The following is an 18315-nucleotide window of genomic DNA, read 5'->3' as shown; positions in this document are numbered from 1 at the left end:
CAGGAGTTGGGGTCATGGGTAGCCTATGGCTTTTTCTGGGCCGGATTGATCACCGGTTCTATTTTTATTTAAAAGTCCCTCGATATCGCAGGTCATTGGGGTTTACGGAGTCGCGCCCGTACCTCGTCTTCCTTAGTGAAGAAGAAGAAGTTTCTAGTAGACAACTCAGTCCATTGACTATTTCAATTAAAATAATGTTAATGATACAAAGGTCTAGTTCAATCAAATATAGTCTTCAAGTCAGTATATCTTGATTTTCCTTGCTTATGTTTTATTTAGTACCATGTTAGGATTGTTCGTTTAATAGAATCATGTTAGGATTATTATTGATTTAGTATGTAGTACTCAGCTTTGCTGATTGCGTGCTTTTGCTTGTGCATGTTGATCATGGCTATGCCTTATTGATCCTGTGATAACCCAATCTTTGGTGAGCAGTCTCTAAGGATCAATAAGCATTGTCCATCTGCAGGTTTGAAGATGTTGCATCATTGGGATCGGGAATAGAGAGCTTGTATTTAGTTTTGATTTGCTAAGTTAACTTAGGTTTGTTAATTGGGACTTTAAACTTGTCGTACTATTTATATTTCCTTATTTTCGTTGGATGATTTTTGGGACTAAACCTGTAATCGATTATTTATAAACCTACAGTTAGTTTTATGTTTTCCGCTGCAAAATTCTGAATAAGCCGTTATGTTTTCACACGGGCGATAATGCCTTGATAATTCTCTACGTTTTATATTAAAAGATTATTTTAGAAAAGAGAGAATTGTCGGGGTGTTACACGGAAGTTTGGGGATTTTGGGTGGTTTTGACGGTTTATTTTTGGATATACTTGCACGAGAAGCTTCTTCTTTTTCCGCCAAAGTATAGATACTTGTGATTCGTGAATCTTGTGATGGTCATTATTTCAGATGCTTTTTTTTACGATTTGTTTTCTATTTATCCGAATTTATCTAAATTTGAATTTACCGAAATTTGTTTTGGCATATTTTTTTTGTTATAAATTGAAGTATATTGCTCTCTTTGTTTTTTTTGTTCTTTATGTTTGGCCTTTTACACGTTTATTAACGACCAATTAATGTACATTGAGATCCCTCTATATTTTTATTTAAACAGGGAACATTAAGTTTATTTATAATTCTTTCACTATTATAAAAATTATAATATCGGGAAAATGAGAAAAATTTAATGTCGCAAATTCGCAATAGAAAAGTGTTAGAGATTAAATAACCCAATGAATTTAATTGGTTAAAGTAATCACTTGACACAAATTTTGATAAAAATATTAAAGCATTTATGTGATAATATAAAAGGAAAAGTAAAGAACATTTTGAGACACACAAAAAGGAAAACGTAAATGACAAAAAGAAACGAAGTGTTGTATATTTTCAAAGAGAACAAATAAGAGAAATTGGGAGAGAACAATTGTGTACATTATTCCATGAACAATGAGGTATATATACTGCTCCGGTGTTGTAAAGATGGAAACAATGGGTTTCAAATGAAGGCCCTTTTGTATGTGTTGAAGATCTTGCTTGCTTGAATGGGTCGAGTCCGAATTCACCTGCACAAGAGCAAAGTCACTAGCCTCGGGGGTGTTTCCGAGGAAAGCCCCTCCGATGCCTAAGTAAGAACGATGCTCGGATTCTAGAGAGAAGTTCTCTAGAAGAGTAGTCTTAAGGCGATAAATTGGACGTACCTTGAGGTGTGAGCCTTGGTGGCCTATTTATAGTGTTTGCACAATAAATGCCCATAGGTCATTTATTGCTATTGGGCCTTGGGCCTTAATGGATGGCTGAATAGCCATAGTGGTAAGGTTTGATGCTGTTGTTTTAGAGCCATTGGGCTTTGGACTTAGTGGCCCAATTGAATATCAATTGGGAGCCCAAACAACATGCCCCCCAGACCCGGTCCATTTAGAATTAAATGGGTGGGTTTCCAGTTGTCAGAAGTCCAAAAGTTCCCTCTCTTTTTTTGAAAAGGGATGATTTGCATTGATGCCAAGTATTGGGACTTGTATTGTGTCGTGGAGATCGTGGGTTTGAAAAGAAGTTGATGGTCCTCTTTTTTTCTATAAATACTGGGTGCTTAGCTCTCTTCAAACTTTTACTTTCTCTCTCTTTCAAACACATTTCCTCTCTTTTTCTGGCGATCGCAGTTTTCGAGTTTCTTTAGATCTACGGAATTCGGTCAGTTCTAGACTTCGGGAACTTGTGTCGTTCGCTTTGTCGGCGAATTCCGCTTCGGAAAAAGGTAACTTGTTTCTGAATTTTCCTTACTTTTTCGCTCTTTCCTCTACTCCTCAATCTAAACCCTAGACCGCGAATTCGCGACCATGGCAAAGAATAAGGGAAAAAGTAAGTTCGTCGTTGGTTCTTCTAGTGAGAGGGAGGATGTGCCCTCGGGAAGGGTACAGAAGAATGTTAGGTTATGATACATATGACAATTCATAAATCATGCGGAAAAACCATAAAGCCAGGAAAACATATTATTTACACAAAATCATTTAGCGTAGTATAGATGCATACACTTTGTAGCGAGCCTTCCCTAGCTGCGCCCGAACCGAACAAGAACAAGTCTTTAGGACTCCAAGTGTCGTCCCTCCGTAGATAGTCCACAGCACGTCCGGATCCGCCTTAAGGTTGACCAACTAGAATCGCCCTTAAGGTACTATTATTTTCGGCACTTTATAGGCAATTGTGTGACTGAATTTTGCTCTCAAAAACTCACTTTGAATACTTGAATGCTCTATGTAAATATGTGACCCTAGGCACCTATTTATAGAGTTATGGAAAAGGATTTGGAATCCTATTAGGATACTAATTTATTTAATTATAATCCTACTAGGACTCCAATTAAATAAACTAAATCTTTTAGGATTAGATTTAATCATATGACAAATCCCGGTAGCTTTAGGATTCGAGCAGCACACAAACACACACGCACGCACAGCAGCCCACGAGGGGCGCCATGCGCCGCGCAGCCCGCGTGCTCGCAGCCCACTGCCGCAAGCCCACACGCTGCCGTAGCCTTGGCGCGCGCTGGGCCTGCCTTGCGGTGGGCCTGGCGCAGCCTTGGCTGGTGCGTTTGTGGCGCGCTGGCTTGCTGGGCGATGGCCCGGCTTCGTGCTGGGCCTTCGTCTGGCAGGCCTCGTCCGATGCTAATTCGTACAATACGCTTCCGATTAATTTCCCGATTCCGGAATTCATTTCCGATACGAACAATATTCAACATTTCCGATTCCGGAATCAATTTCCGTTTCGAACAAATATTTAATATTTACGTTTCCGGAATTATTTTCCGATTCCGATAATATTTCCGATTCTGACAATATTTCCGTTTCCGGCAATATTTCCGATTCCGGCAATATTTCCATTTCCGATAATATTTTCCGATACGTACCATGTTTCCGTTTCCGGCAACATCTACGACTTGGATAATATTTATATTTCCGATACGATCCATATTTCCGTTTCCGGCAATATCATCGTTTCCGGAGTATTCATTTCTTGCCTGTGACGATCTCAGCTCCCACTGAAACCAAGATCCGTCGATTCCGAATATCCATAGATGGAATATTTAATGCCATTAAATACTTGATCCGTTTACGTACTATTTGTGTGACCCTACGGGTTCAGTCAAGAGTAAGCTGTGGATTAATATCATTAATTCCACTTGAACTGAAGCGGCCTCTAGCTAGGCATTCAGCTCACTTGATCTCACTGAATTATTAACTTGTTAATTAATACTGAACCGCATTTATTAGACTTAACATTGAATGCATACTTGGACCAAGGGCATTATTTCCTTCAGTCTCCCACTTGTCCTTAGGGACAAGTGTGCATTTCCTAATTCCTTTGTCGCTCGATGCTTGCTCTTGAACATAAGGTAAGAGTTGTCATCCTTATTATGTCCAGAGGTGTTTCTCGGTTTCAGAGTTCAACTGATCAAATAAACAGATAATCATAGCCTATGATTCATCCGAGCACGGCCATGCATTTCACAGTTTCTAGCTCTCCGAGTGGCCTTGTACAACTTTTAAGCATCTCATCCCGATTTATGGGAGGACAATCCCAATCTTGAGATCTTGAGATTAGACTTCGTTTGATAGGTGATTACCTGAGCGTTGCCTTTATAGCCTCCTTTTACGGTGCGACGGTTGGTCAACGTCAAAGCAACCAGTTCTCAAACAAGTAATCTCAAATCACTCAGGTATTGAGGATTTAGTGTCTAATAATTTTAATGAAATTTACTTATGACAGATTTTCATCTCTTACAGTAAAGTTTCATAGGTCTTGTCCGATACTAGTCTTCCCAAAGTAAGTATCTATGCAAATGATTATGACATTCCCATGTCCACATAGTTCAAGAAACAGAACTACTAGTCATCTTGCATTCTAATCGTCTAACGTTTTCTATGCGTCCAATTTTATAGAAAACTCCGACTAGGGACCATTTTCAACCTTTGACATTCAAGTTCACTTGATAGACATTTCTTAGTCACAGGACTGGTCCTGACAGTCTATCTTGAATATATCGTCAAATTGAAGGGACTCATCATTTAATACTAAATCAAGATTAAATGGAATATGAAAATACATTTCATATATGATAAATGTTCAACCCCATTGTTTTACAACCATGGGCCTCAAACCCATCTTTAAAACAGTTCATGGAATTCAAAGCTATGCTTGATTTCCAGTGCTACAACGTGAGTGTTGCTTCTCACTTGTTGCATAGGTTTAGTTATCACGCTTTGCCAATCTTAACATCCTTTTCATCGAATGTTCTTCGAGATATGATGATAAGAACTTTTGAGTATGTTTATTTTGTGATCTAGTCTTTCTTGCTACATTAGTGGTTCTACGCATTTTGCAATGAAGAACCATTAAGTCAACAGACATGTGATCTTCCCAAGTTCAATGAAGAACTCATATAAACAACTCTATTTTATTGCTTCTTAGGCAATAATTACTTTTACTTCAACTGTATAGGTTGCTAGTGATGCTTTGTTTGGATCTACTTATCCAAGCAGTTCACAGATATGTGGAAGACTCTCCAACTATATCTTAGAACATAGAAATTATTATTTTAATTTCCCACGCAACAACTCATGGTCTTCAATCCATGTTGCCATTTCAAAACACGATGCTCTTTAGCTCGTCCTTGTCAATGGTTAACTCCAAAGGGTCTTGCTTGATCCTTTGCCAGTGTTTATGCGTGTAGCATCAATTTTTAGCATATCTTTATTTCCTTGAATCAAGAACTATTCCTATGTACCTTTTCAAGTACCATAAGTGTTCTTGATCTCAATCTAGTTGATCTTCACTTAGATCAATAGAGATTGGTATATGTTCGTCATGCCTAAAGTCATACGATACGTTTTTGGCGATCCTCATATTATATTATATACATGATAAATTCTTTTGCAGAATAATTCCCAATTGAATTCTATTCATGTAACTTTAGCTCATTCAGTTACAGTAGATACTGAATCCAACTAAATTCTTTGACATATAATATAGGTGAAGAATCTCATTAGATTCTTTGATGTTTAACTTAGTAAATGCTTATACATAGTTCAAACATTCATTACTTAGATTTATTCATATGGATGGAATATCTCCAATGGAGTCTTTCGTGTTTGATTTAGTAAATGCCATTACTAAACAATATCATAAGATCTTTGTAAATAGATCTTAATACCCAGTATGTACTAAGTTTCGCCTTGGTCCATCATTGATGAATAATTTCAAACCTAAGTCATTAGCATTTGAATGTTATTTCACAATAGAGAGATATGTGTGATACACATAGGACCAAATAAGTTTTACGTACTCCCACTAAACTTCTTATATATCTATAAGAATCATGTATATTTTATGAAACTAAAATACTTATTAGCTTCATTAAAATATAATTCCAATTCCCAATTGCTTGCTTAAATCTGTACTTAGATTTTATAAGCTAGCTTTCTCTTTCAAGCATTTATTTGGATCCACAAATCCTATGACATACCATGTACATAGTTTATTCCAACATTTGATTGAGGAATACGTTTTGTCATCCAATTGCTATATGTACCAATATGCAATCATTGCTTGAATTATAGACTTGAGCATTACGATTATGCATGAGGTTTCAACACAATTCACACCATGAATTTGCTTGTAACCTTTAGCAACTAATCTAGCTTTGTGTGTGAACACAATTCCATGTTTGATGGTTTTTATCCTAAAACAAACTTGCAACCAATAGGTGTGAAACTATTCTTGCAAATCAACAAAATTTCAATTTTGTCATCAAAACATTGAGTATGTTTTATGGCCCTTAACCAATTAAACATATAGTCTATATATGGCCTCTAACCATTTTAGGGAATCTATATTTCGTCATAGCTTTCTTACAAGTCACAAACTCATTAATCTATATGATAATAGTTTGACTGCAAGTTGTAGGTTTCTTCACTATTTAATAGAAGAATCTCATAGTTTCATTGACCTGATCTCTATGTTTCTTCACTATCTAATAGAAGAATCTCATAGTTTCAGTGACTTGAATTCTATGCCTACTTGGGTATAGAACATCAAACAATAGAATATCAATAGCCACTTGAAAGTCCTTTGAATATTCTGTTCTCCTTGAAGCACTTGTAAAGTCTTCTAAGAGATGTCTATTCTTTAAAGCCACTTGTAAAATCCTTACAGAATAAGTTCGGATTTTCTGAAGCACTTCGAAAAGCCTCCGGAATGTCCGTTTATGTTTGTTGTTCGCCTCGAAGACTTTCGAGGTCTATTTTCTCCCACTTGTCATTTTGGAAACGAATCTCCAAAAGGATATTATTTCGAGCAAACAAACATTATGTTCTCAAAAATTCGTGGTAGAAACAATACCCTTGTGTCTCATTTGAATAAATTATAATGAAACATATATCTATACTTGCGCCTTAGTTTGTCGAATGACAAATACTAAGCTCCCACTGAGTTTTGCAACTCTCTAGATATATTTTATGAAAAGTTATTCTGAAATTACTTTTCAATAGCTTTGACGAATTTGGTTTAGTTTGGTGGTAGTTGAGCATTTTGTTTTAGAAATTATAGGAAAAGTCTTTATGATTCATCATTAATCAATCAAGTACTAATTGACTTCGATTATTCCAACTAAGATATGCCATATCTTATGGACCTAGATTGTGAAATTACAACACACAATCATTGATGATCATATTTGGTCTCAAGTAATCATCAACATAATCTAACCTAGATCTTTATGATTTCTTGCCAAGTGGATTTTATACTTCTGAATCTTTGAACTAGCCAAACAGATTCAACTTATATCACATTTGAGTAAATAAACCTATATTCACTCAAATCCATGTGAAATAATAAAGTCATAAAATCTTTTTTTAGCTTTGAACTCTATTGTCTAGGCGTTCTAACAATAGTTCATATCTTTTGTTACTTTCAACAAGTAAGACTAGTTGTCTTAAAATGATCTAGAAATCAATCAACTTTCAAAAGTCCATCAAAATAGAGATTTTGAATGTTAACTTGTTGATATGGTCTAAGCAACAATGCCAAAGATTAGTGGAACTCAAATCAAGGGGTTGATTTGAACCTAGTAAAGTTCTTTAAAGAGTTGTTTGTTTTAATCAAGCATATTGACTCAACCTGTAATTGACCATTTCATTCAAATAAACAAACAAACATTGTTTTTGTTTTTCTTGAATGTGAGTCTTTCTGTGTTTGAAAACAGAAATTTAGGTATGTTGATTATGGAACAAAATAGCCATTAAGTTCCAGCCTTTGAAAGGACTTAAAACAAACTAGATGACCCTACAACTAATGTAGCATTGCCATGCTTCATTTCCCACTTGTAGGTCATTAATTAGTGTATCCTAGCTTCCATTGTCTGAGTTATTACCGAAGTAAGAACCTCAAGCGGTATATGATACCAAGGAAGTTTGATTGGTAGGTCACTTCTCTTTAAACATAAACTTATAGGTAGAAACGGAATCGTAAATTCCTTTCATTTGTTCCTCGTTTTCCTATTTCTTGTACCCTTTCTTATAGTCTTAAGAATTGAATTCTTTAGTGTTGACTTTTATACTTTGTTAGACATGTCCAATGTCACCCCAACAAGGTTCTTACCATTTAATTTATGTTGAATATTAAGTTTCAACTAGATGATCTTACCAGAAACTTCTAAAGTTCTCTAAGCATCGATCTATTCGAATGTCTAGGGACTAGACTCATTCGAGAATTAAATGGACAAAGATATTAGGTTGTTAACCATTGGTAAAGCTGAGCGTATTAAACTCAATGCTTTATGATCTCAAAACTACAGTGTATTTTGAATTCACAAGCACCAATTGGTTTGCCATTCGACTTTGATGTTCGAAAACAACCATAAAAGTCGCTATAAGAAACGTACATTTTAAATTGCTCACTTTCTCTCATTTCCGTGAATCGTTCTTGGATTCACTACCAATCGAGGAAATTTACTGTTACCTTTCTAAAAGGATTTACTGCAGTGCAAGATATTTAATTATAAACAATAATTAAAACATACATTGAAGCATGCAAAGTCTAAACATTTATCATGAGTAATAACTTGAAAATTAAAGCAATCATGCAATTTCAACAAGTTATTAGCATTTTATTCGAATTTATTGTTCCGGCAGGTGTGAATAAAATGATTCCAAGATCCTAAAATCATTGAAGAATTAAGCACAGTTTGTCGACTTAATCCTAAAACATCTTAGGTAAGCAAAAGCCTTTTGCTAATAGTCTAGAAACTATTCTTGGTTGATAGGTACGTCTAAGAACTTATTAGGTAAACCTATCGATTTTTCCACGACATAAAAGGACTCCTTACTTATATCGTTGAGTTTCACCAAAACTAACATGTACTCACAATTATTTGTGTACCTTGCCCCTTTAGGACCAATAAGTAACACCTCGCTGAGCGAAAACTATTACTAGATTGATGTAAAGGATATCCAAGCAAGTGTATATTTTGGCATGGCACCTTTTAACTCAATTTTTAAGTTTGGAACTTAAGGCTCTTACTATGTTGGTTAGATTTTAAGTGAACTAAAATCCTTAATCATGCAACATAATCAAGCTTTTGATCTCATGCATTTTAAGACATATTTAAAACAATAAATAACTTAAAACATGCATAAGATAAATGTGATCTAGTATGGCCCGACTTCATCTTGAAGCTTTAACTTCAAAGTCCATCTTGAAAATCTCCGTGGGAGGCACCATTTTCTTCAAATAGGATAAGCTATAATTAAAACTAATTACAACTATTTGATGGTACGCAGACCATATTTGAATTGAAAAACAACTTTGGTACTTTAGACCAATTACATTCAAATTAATGGTACGCAGACCATATTTTCTATCCTATTTGGGCCATACTAGTCACTTCATAACCTGCAAAACAGTACATATACAATATATACCATTCACCCATTCATTATCATGAATGGCCCACATAGCTGGTTAGTAAAACACATTATGCATCACGTAAACATTTGTAGCAATTAATCAAGGGCACCAATAATCTACCAATTATTCAGTCCTTATTAATTCTAATCAAGTTGTTTTAACCTTAAGGATTTGTAGACCTAATCAAGAGTTTATGACTAAAAGGGCTCCCACTTAAACCAATAAATTCATATGCTTTACTAATTTTAAACATAAAAATGTATTTCTAGTCTAACCGGAAACATACAAATTTAATTAAAATTTAAAGCTCATATAAATTTATAATTGAATCCAAAAATTTAATTTAATTTCAGTCGTATTTAAATTAATTCATGATTTAAATTTTAGTAAAATAATTAGAATAAATAAAATTTATTATAATTACAATATTCAAAATTAAAATCCAAGAAAATAATTTAAATTATTAATGTTAAAATTAATTAAAATTACGTAAACTGAAAATTTCAAATTAAAATTTCAAAACGATCTAATCGCAACGCAAACACCTAACGCATCACACGCCCATGGGCCACACGCACACAGCCATCGCTGGCCATGTGCGCGCAGCCCATGCGCTGCGTCGCATAGCTGCTGCTTCTACCCTTCGCAAGCCATCGCGCGAGCTGGTGCTCGCTGCGCGCGCGCCAGCGCTCGATGCACGCGAGCATGTGCTCGCTGCGCGCGCGCCAGCGCTCGATGCACGCGAGCCATCGCTCGCTGCGCTCGCTCGCCAGCGCTCGCTTCATGCGAGCCAGCGCTCGCTTTATGCGGGCCATTGCTCGCTGCGCACGCTCGCCATCGCTCGCTGCGCGCGCTTGCCAGCGCTCGCTGCGCGCGCTTGCCAGCGCTCGATCCTGCGAGCCATCGCTCGCTGCGCGAGGCATCGACGCTGGGCGTAGCACTCGTGGCACGCGAGCTTGCGCTCGCTGCGCGCGAGGCTCCGCACGCTTTGCGCGAGGTAGTGCGCGCTGTGGCGCAGCTCGCCTTCTGCCCACACGCGACTGCTGTGCCTTGCTTTCGCCCTCGCCCATTCGTCCATTGCTCACAGCCCACGACACAAGGCAGGGCTGCTGCCTTGTGCTCGTGCACCATGGCCTTGCTCATTGCATTCGTGCCGCATGGGCGACGAGCTCCCTTGCTCGTCGTCACATGCCCGCACTATACAACACCCCTTAAGGGTGACACGTGTTAGGTTATGTTACATATGACAATTCATAAAGCATGCGGAAAAACCATAAAGCCAGGAAAACATATTATTTACACATAATCATTTAGCATAGTTTAGATGCATACTCTTTGTTGCGTGCCTTCCCTAGCTGCGCCCAAACCGAACAAGAACAAGTCTTTAGGACTCCAAGTGTCGTCCCTCCGTAAATAGTCCACAGCACGTCCGGATCCACCTTAAGATTGACCAACTAGAATCGCCCTTAAGGTACTATGAATTTTCGGCACTTTATAGGCAAATGTATGACTGAATTTTGCTCTCAAAAACTCACTTTGAATACTTGAATTCTCGATGTAAATATGTGACCCTAGGCACCTATTTATAGAGTTATGGAAAAGGATTTGGAATCCTATTAGGATACTAATTTATTTAATTATAATCCTACTAGGACTCTAATTAAATAAACTAAATCTTTTAGGATTAGATTTAATCATATGACAAATCCCGGTAGCTTTAGGATTCGAGTAGCACACAAACACACACGCACACACAGCAGCCCACGAGGGGCGCCATGCGCGCGCGCGCAGCCCGCGTGCTCGCAGCCCACTGCCGCAAGCCCACACGCTGCCGTAGCCTTGGCGCGCGCTGGGCCTGCCTTGCGGTGGGCCTGGCGCAGCCTTGGCTGGTGCGTTTGTGGCGCACAACCTGTATCTAATACCCAAGAAGTTGAATTTGCTTCCAATGGCTTGGTAGCCATCTGGCAAATCGACCAAATCCCATACTTGGTTTTCAGACATGGAGTCTAATTCAGATTGCATGGCTTCTTGCCATTGCTTGGAGCTAGGGCTCGTCATAGCTTGTTTGTAAGTCGCAGGTTCATCACTTTCAAGTAATAGAACGTCATAGCTCTCGTTCGTCAAAATACCTAAGTACCTTTCCGGTTGAGATCTATATCTTTGCGATCTACGCGGGGTAAAATTTCTAGATTGACTATGATTCTCACCAGATTCTTCTAAAGATCTCTGAGTTTCATCCTGAATGTCATCTTGAGCATTCCTTAGAGTTTGTTGTTCGACTCGAATTTCTTCGAGGTCTACTTTTCTCCCACTTGTCATTTTGGAAATGTGATCTTTCTCCAAAAAGACACCATCTCGAGCAACAAACACCTTGTTCTCAGATGTATTGTAGAAGTAATACCCCTTTGTTTCCTTTGGATAGCCCACAAGGATACATTTGTCAGATTTTGGATGAAGTTTGTCTGAAATTAATCGTTTGACGTATACTTCACATCCCCAAATCTTAAGAAAAGACACATTGGAGGCTTTCCAAACCATAATTCGTATGGAGTCTTTTCGACAGCTTTAGACGGAGCTCTATTTATAGTGAGTGCAGCTGTATTTAGTGCATGTCCCCAAAATTCTATTGGAAGTTTGGCCTGACCCATCATTGACCTGACCATGTCTAGCAAGGTTCTGTTCCTCCGTTCCGACACACCGTTCCATTGTGGTGTTCCAGGAGGAGTCAATTCTGATAGAATTCCACATTCTTTCAGATGGTCATCAAATTCATAGCTCAGATATTCACCGCCTCTATCAGACCGCAGTGCCTTAATCTTCTTGCCTAATTGATTCTCTACTTCACTCTGAAATTCCTTGAATTTGTCAAAGGATTCAGACTTATGATTCATTAGGTAGACATAACCATATCTACTGAAGTCATCAGTGAAAGTGATAAAGTAGCTGAAACCACCTCTAGCATTTGTACTCATTGGTCCACATACATCTGTATGGATTAAACCCAATAGTTCTTTTGCTCTTTCTCCAACTTTAGAGAAAGGTTTCTTTGTCATTTTGCCAAGTAAACATGATTCTCATTTACCATAATCCTCTAAGTCAAATGGTTCTAGAATTCCTTCTTTTTGAAGTCTTTCTAAGCGTTTCAAGTTTATATGGCCTAATCGACAATGCCACAGATAGGTGAGATCTGAATCATCCTTTTTGGCCTTTTTGGTATTTATGTTATATACTTATTTGTCGTGATCTAATAAATAAAGTCCATTGACTAATCTAGCAGATCCATAAAACATCTCTTTAAAATAAAACGAACAACTATTGTCTTTTATTAAAAAGGAAAATCCCTTAGCATCTAAGCAAGAAACTGAAATGATGTTTTTAGTAAGACTTGGAACATGGAAACATTCTTACAGTTCCAAAACTAGCCCGGAGGGCAACGACAAATAATAAGTTCCTACAGCTAATGCAGCAATCCGTGCTCCATTTCCCACTCGTAGGTCGACTTCACCCTTGCTTAACTTTCTACTTCTTCTTAGTCCCTGTGGATTGGAACATAAGTGTGAGCCACAACCTGTATCTAATACCCAAGAAGTTGAATTAGCAAGTATTCATACTGTAGTTCAGTTTGAACTGATCATACCCGCTATGAAGAGAATGGAGGATGGTGTCTATAGCCATTTCCTGAGAAAATTGCTGATCCAGCAGACTCATATTCTCAATGAGTCCAATCATTTTGAGAACATGTGGACTTATGGGCTCGCCTTTCTTAAGCTTGGTGTCAAGAATTTGCCTATGAGTCTCGAATCTTTCGACTCGAGCCAGATCTTGGAACATGTTCTTCAACTCACTGATGATTGTGAAAGCATCTGAGTTGATGAACGTTTTCTGCAGATCTGCTCTCATGGTGGTGAGCATTAGACATTTCACATCCTTGTTGGCATCAATCCAACGATTGAGGGCTGCCTGAGTGACCCCGTCGCCTGCGGCTTCGGGCATCGCCTCTTCTAGGACATACTCCTTTTCTTCCTGCATAAGAACTATTTGCAAGTTCCTTCGCCAGTCAAGGAAGTTCTTCCCGTTCAACTTCTCCTTTTCGAGAATTGATCGAATGTTGAATGAATTGTTGTTTGCCATATTTAAAACTACAATTAAAAAGAATAAACAAATAAATAACCATTCACAGTTTCTCTTAATAATCTTAAATTCTAGCATACATGCATAATTCAATGTTTATTAAGCATTTTATTCAAGTTATGTGTTCCGGCAGGTGTGAATAAAATGATTCCAAGATCCTAAAATCATTGAAGAACTAAGCACAATTTGTCGACTTAATCCTAAAACATCTTAGGTAAGCAAAAACCTTTTGCTAATAGTCTAGAAACTATTCTTGGTTGATAGGTACGTCTAAGAACTTATTAGGTAAACCTATCGATTTTGCCACGACATAAAAGGACTCCTTACTTATATCGTTGAGTTTCACCAAAACTAACATGTACTCACAATTATTTGTGTACCTTGCCCCTTTTGGACCAATAAGTAACACCTCGCTGAGCGAAAACTATTACTAGATTGATGTAAAGGATATCCAAGCAAGTGTATATTTTGGCATGGCACCTTTTAACTCAATTTTTAAGTTTGGAACTTAAGGCTCTTACTATGTTGGTTAGATTTTAAGTGAACTAAAATCCTTAATCATGCAACATAATCAAGCTTTTGATCTCATGCATTTTAAGACATATTTAAAACAATAAATAACTTAAAACATGCATAAGATAAATGTGATCTAGTATGGCCCGACTTCATCTTGAAGCTTTAACTTCAAAGTCCGTCTTGAAAATCTCCGAGGGAGGCACCATTTTCTTCAAATAGGATAATGCTATAATTAAAATTAATTACAACTATTTGATGGTACGCAGACCATATTTGAATTGAAAAACAACTTTGGTACTTTAGACCAATTACATTCAAATTAATGGTAAGCAGACCATATTTTCTATCCTATTTGGGCCATACTAGTCACTTCATAACCTGCAAAACAGTACATATACATTATATACCATTCACCCATTCATTATCATGAATGGCCCACATAGCTGGTTAGTAAAACACATTATGCATCACGTAAACATTTGCAGCAATTAATCAAGGGCACCAATAATCTACCAATTATTCAGTCCTTATTAATTCTAATCAAGTTGTTTTAACCTTAAGGATTTGTAGACCTAATCAAGAGTTTATGACTAAAAGGGCTCCCACTTAAACCAATAAATTCATATGCTTTACTAATTTTAAACATAAAAATGTATTTCTAGTCTAACCGGAAACATACAAATTTAATTAAAATTTAAAGCTCATATAAATTTATAATTGAATCCAAAAGGTTTAATTTAATTTCAGTTGTATTTAAATTAATTCATGATTTTAATTTTAGTAAAATAATTAGAATAAATAAAATTTATTATAATTACAATATTCAAAATTAAAATCCAAGAAAATAATTTAAATTATTAATTTTAAAATTAATTAAAATTATGTAAACTGAAAATTTCAAATTAAAATTTCAAAACGATCTAATCGCATCGCAACAACCCCACGCAACGTACGCCCATGGGCCACACGCACACAGCCATCGCTGGCCATGTGCGCGCAGCCCATGCGCTGCGTCGCATCGCTGCTGCTGCTTTCCCTCGCAAGTAGGGGTGAACACCGGTCCAAAACCGGACCGGAACCGGAATCGGCCAAATATATGGACCGAAGACCGGACCGATTTACATCCGGTCTTGGACCGGACCGGACCGATAATAAGCTGGACCGGACCGGACCGGGCCGGAATGGACCGGATTATTGTTAACATTATAGAAGTAATCGAACAGTATATTATATACTAGTTTGCTACTGCGTAAATCTGAATTCGATCACACGTTAAAAATAAAATTTGATTAACAATTAATGAATTAACTTATAATAGTTCAATATATAAAAAAACCAATGATCAACCACAAATCCTGTAGGGCAGTAGGGCTATAGGAGTAATAAGTACTAAAAACTAAAAAATGTCATACATACTTTGTATTTATTAAGAACCAAAATGCTAAATGTCTAATAAAATAACGACTCGGTAAATCAGTAACTCCTCATTCGGTGACAAAAACCATTTCATCTTCCAAGTTGGTCTTCTCCAAATCTGTAATGTAAATACATTTAACAATAATGTATATGTTAGAAATAATACTACATTTAACAATTGAAAGATATAAACTATGAAATATAACAGTAGTCAAACCTTTTTCTAATTGCTCCAGCTCCTCCAATTTCTCCTCCACGTTCATTTTAGATGTAGCAGTTGCAGGCCGAAGCCAATCTTGTCCGCATATGAGAGCTTGTGCCATCTTTGAAAATGAAAAAAATATATGAATAACAAATTAATTATCAAACAATGCAAGATGTAATGTAGTATTGTATATATCATAACATCACCTTAGGAGTTAAAGAGCTTCTAAATTGATCAACATGGCGCCCTCCTGCACTAAATGCCGATTCCGATGCAACTGTAGATACTGGTATGGCTAGTACATCACGTGCCATACGTGCAATAACTGGAAATCTAGGGCCATTAAGTTTCCACCAAGTTAGAATATCTTTCTCTTCATCTTCTCCCATTTGCTCATTCAAATAACGATCAAACTCACTTCTTACAAACCTACCACCATCAGCTCCACTAATTTGCTTCTTAATTTGCTCCTGGATGTTGTTTTTAAAACTCAAAACACCTCCTTGACTCATGGGCTGCATAATTGACATTGAGTCACTAGTTTGCTCACTCTCCACAATCACAGGAGCATATAATTTTCTATACTCATCAAACATAACATTAGAAAACTCCCTGACTTTATTAGCTAATGACGTTCCCCTATCTACTCCATACATATTTTGAAGAGCAATTTGTACACCCAGGAACTTGAATTTTGGATCAAGAATTACAGCCAGATATATCAACATGTTCATCTTTTCTACGTCACCCCAATACTTGTCAAATTTCAATTTCATTTGAAATGCCATAGTTCTAAAATCAGGATCATCACTAACCGTCCATTGATTCAGTAAATCAAGAATGTGACCAATGTGAAAGAAGAGTGTGTTACTTGTGACATATAAAGAACCAGAAACACGGTTCGTTAAATCATAAAACTCCCTTAAGAAAACGACAAGCTTTTCAACTTTGTCCCATTCAGCATCATCGGGTGAACTCGTGTTACCTTCGTACTCCCTAGGAAGTGACATTCGACTAAAGACACCTTTAAATTTTTGAGCAGTGTCTAACATAGTGTAAGTTGAGTTCCATCTAGTGGGTACATCTAGAGACAAAGAAGATTTGCTCTCTATTTTACATTTCTCAACAACTTCTTTGAAGAGGAGCAATCCGGCAGGAGAATTTTTCACAAACTTAACAACAGCTCGTGTCCTATCAATACATTGAACATGATCCTTCAAACCATCCCACACAATAAGATTAATTATATGTGCAATACACCTCATATGTAAATATTTTCCCTCATTAATTCCACCCTTTCTCCTTACCATATTTCTCAAGTACCCACATGCCACATCATTAGAACTTGCATTATCAACCGTTACTGTAAAAAGTTTATCACATAAACCCCAAGAGTTTAAACAATCCTCAACAGGTCTACCAATGGCATCTCCCTTATGGCTAGAAATAGGACAAAAATTTATGATCCTTTTTTGTAATTTCCAATCATTGTCAATGAAATGAGCTGTGAGACACATATAATTAATTCTTTGAATAGATGTCCATGTATCAGTTGTCACACTTACTCTTTGACACGAATTTCGTAGAAACTCTTTCAACTTGAGCCTTTCATCACAGTACAGTTGATAACAATCACGTGCAATAGTCATTCGTGAAGGCATATGAAATGCAGGGCAAGCAATAGACATGAAATATTTAAAACCAACTTTCTCTACAAATCGAAATGGCAATTCATCAAGTATGATCATACGACCCAATGCATCTCGCACATCATTAAGATTCACATCTTTATATTTCAACTTAGCATCTCCCTCCTCACCATCTACTGGCTCAAAAATCAAGTGAGTTTGTTTACCTTTGCTCTTATTTGCTGGATTTTTTGGACAAGTTGTCCAATGTTTCTTCACATTCTTCGTGCCATTAGTATTAGGATCAGCAGCAAAATTCCTTTCACAAAATTTGCATTCAGCTCTTATCATATCAGCATTGTCCAAATACATCCAGTAGTCTACCCAATAAGGTGCCTTCCTTTTACTCTTTTTCATGCTCACATATTTGAATCCATCCTTTGACTTTTTTGTAGGGTGTAGTTCATACTCTGGAGTCCTTTTCTCTTCAACCTCATCATCTACGGGATCCGTCCACGGTGAGGCTTCATTCATATCCTCGGATGACTCGGATACTAAACAACGCCTTTTGGATTTGGAACTTGACATCTAGCATATAGGAAAGGGAAATATATTCAGTAATATAACATTGCACCCATATATAATGCATTAAAGTTAAATATCACTCTGTTGAAATTAATATAATTTAATACAAAGTATAAACCATAAAACTAAAATACACACAATTATGAAACATATTTTTTTAAAAAGTGAACAGAGAATCGAAAGAATTTGGAACATAAATAGCATATCAATATATCATGATTCATGAAACTACTAATAGTGCATATCAATTAATCCACTTATGACAACAACAGAGTAGTATTAAATATCAATAATTCAATATAGAATATTCTCCTTATAAAGTTATAATATGAAACTACTATAGACCAATATCTAAACCTTAGACTCAAAATATGAG

At 36.8% G+C, this 18315-nt stretch overlaps 1 protein-coding gene across 1 annotated transcript; it reads right to left on the bottom strand.

The window, feature by feature from the left end:
• Nucleotides 1–15589: 15589 nt before the first annotated feature.
• Nucleotides 15590–17942, bottom strand: LOC110780916 (zinc finger BED domain-containing protein RICESLEEPER 2-like). The gene is made up of 3 exons (XM_056835673.1): nucleotides 15933–17942; nucleotides 15739–15844; nucleotides 15590–15639 (listed from the first exon to the last, which is right to left on the bottom strand). Exons 1-3 carry the CDS (start codon nucleotides 17940–17942, stop codon nucleotides 15590–15592), a joined length of 2166 nt encoding a protein of 721 aa, XP_056691651.1.
• Nucleotides 17943–18315: the final 373 nt, after the last annotated feature.

The sequence above is a fragment of the Spinacia oleracea genome, chromosome 2 (assembly GCF_020520425.1).
Source record: "Spinacia oleracea cultivar Varoflay chromosome 2, BTI_SOV_V1, whole genome shotgun sequence".
NCBI lineage: Eukaryota > Viridiplantae > Streptophyta > Magnoliopsida > Caryophyllales > Amaranthaceae > Spinacia > Spinacia oleracea.
This window is presented reverse-complemented; position numbering and strand designations above follow the sequence as displayed.

Coding starts and splice junctions, on each gene's coding strand:
- LOC110780916 (XM_056835673.1), bottom strand. CDS start 17,942: ATGTCAAGTTCCAAATCCAAAAGGCGTTGTTTAGTATCCGAGTCATCC. Junction 15,845..15,932: donor GAAGCTCTTTAACTCCTAAG/GTGATGTTATGA, acceptor TCATTTTCAAAG/ATGGCACAAGCTCTCATATG. Junction 15,640..15,738: donor GCTGGAGCAATTAGAAAAAG/GTTTGACTACTG, acceptor TTTACATTACAG/ATTTGGAGAAGACCAACTTG.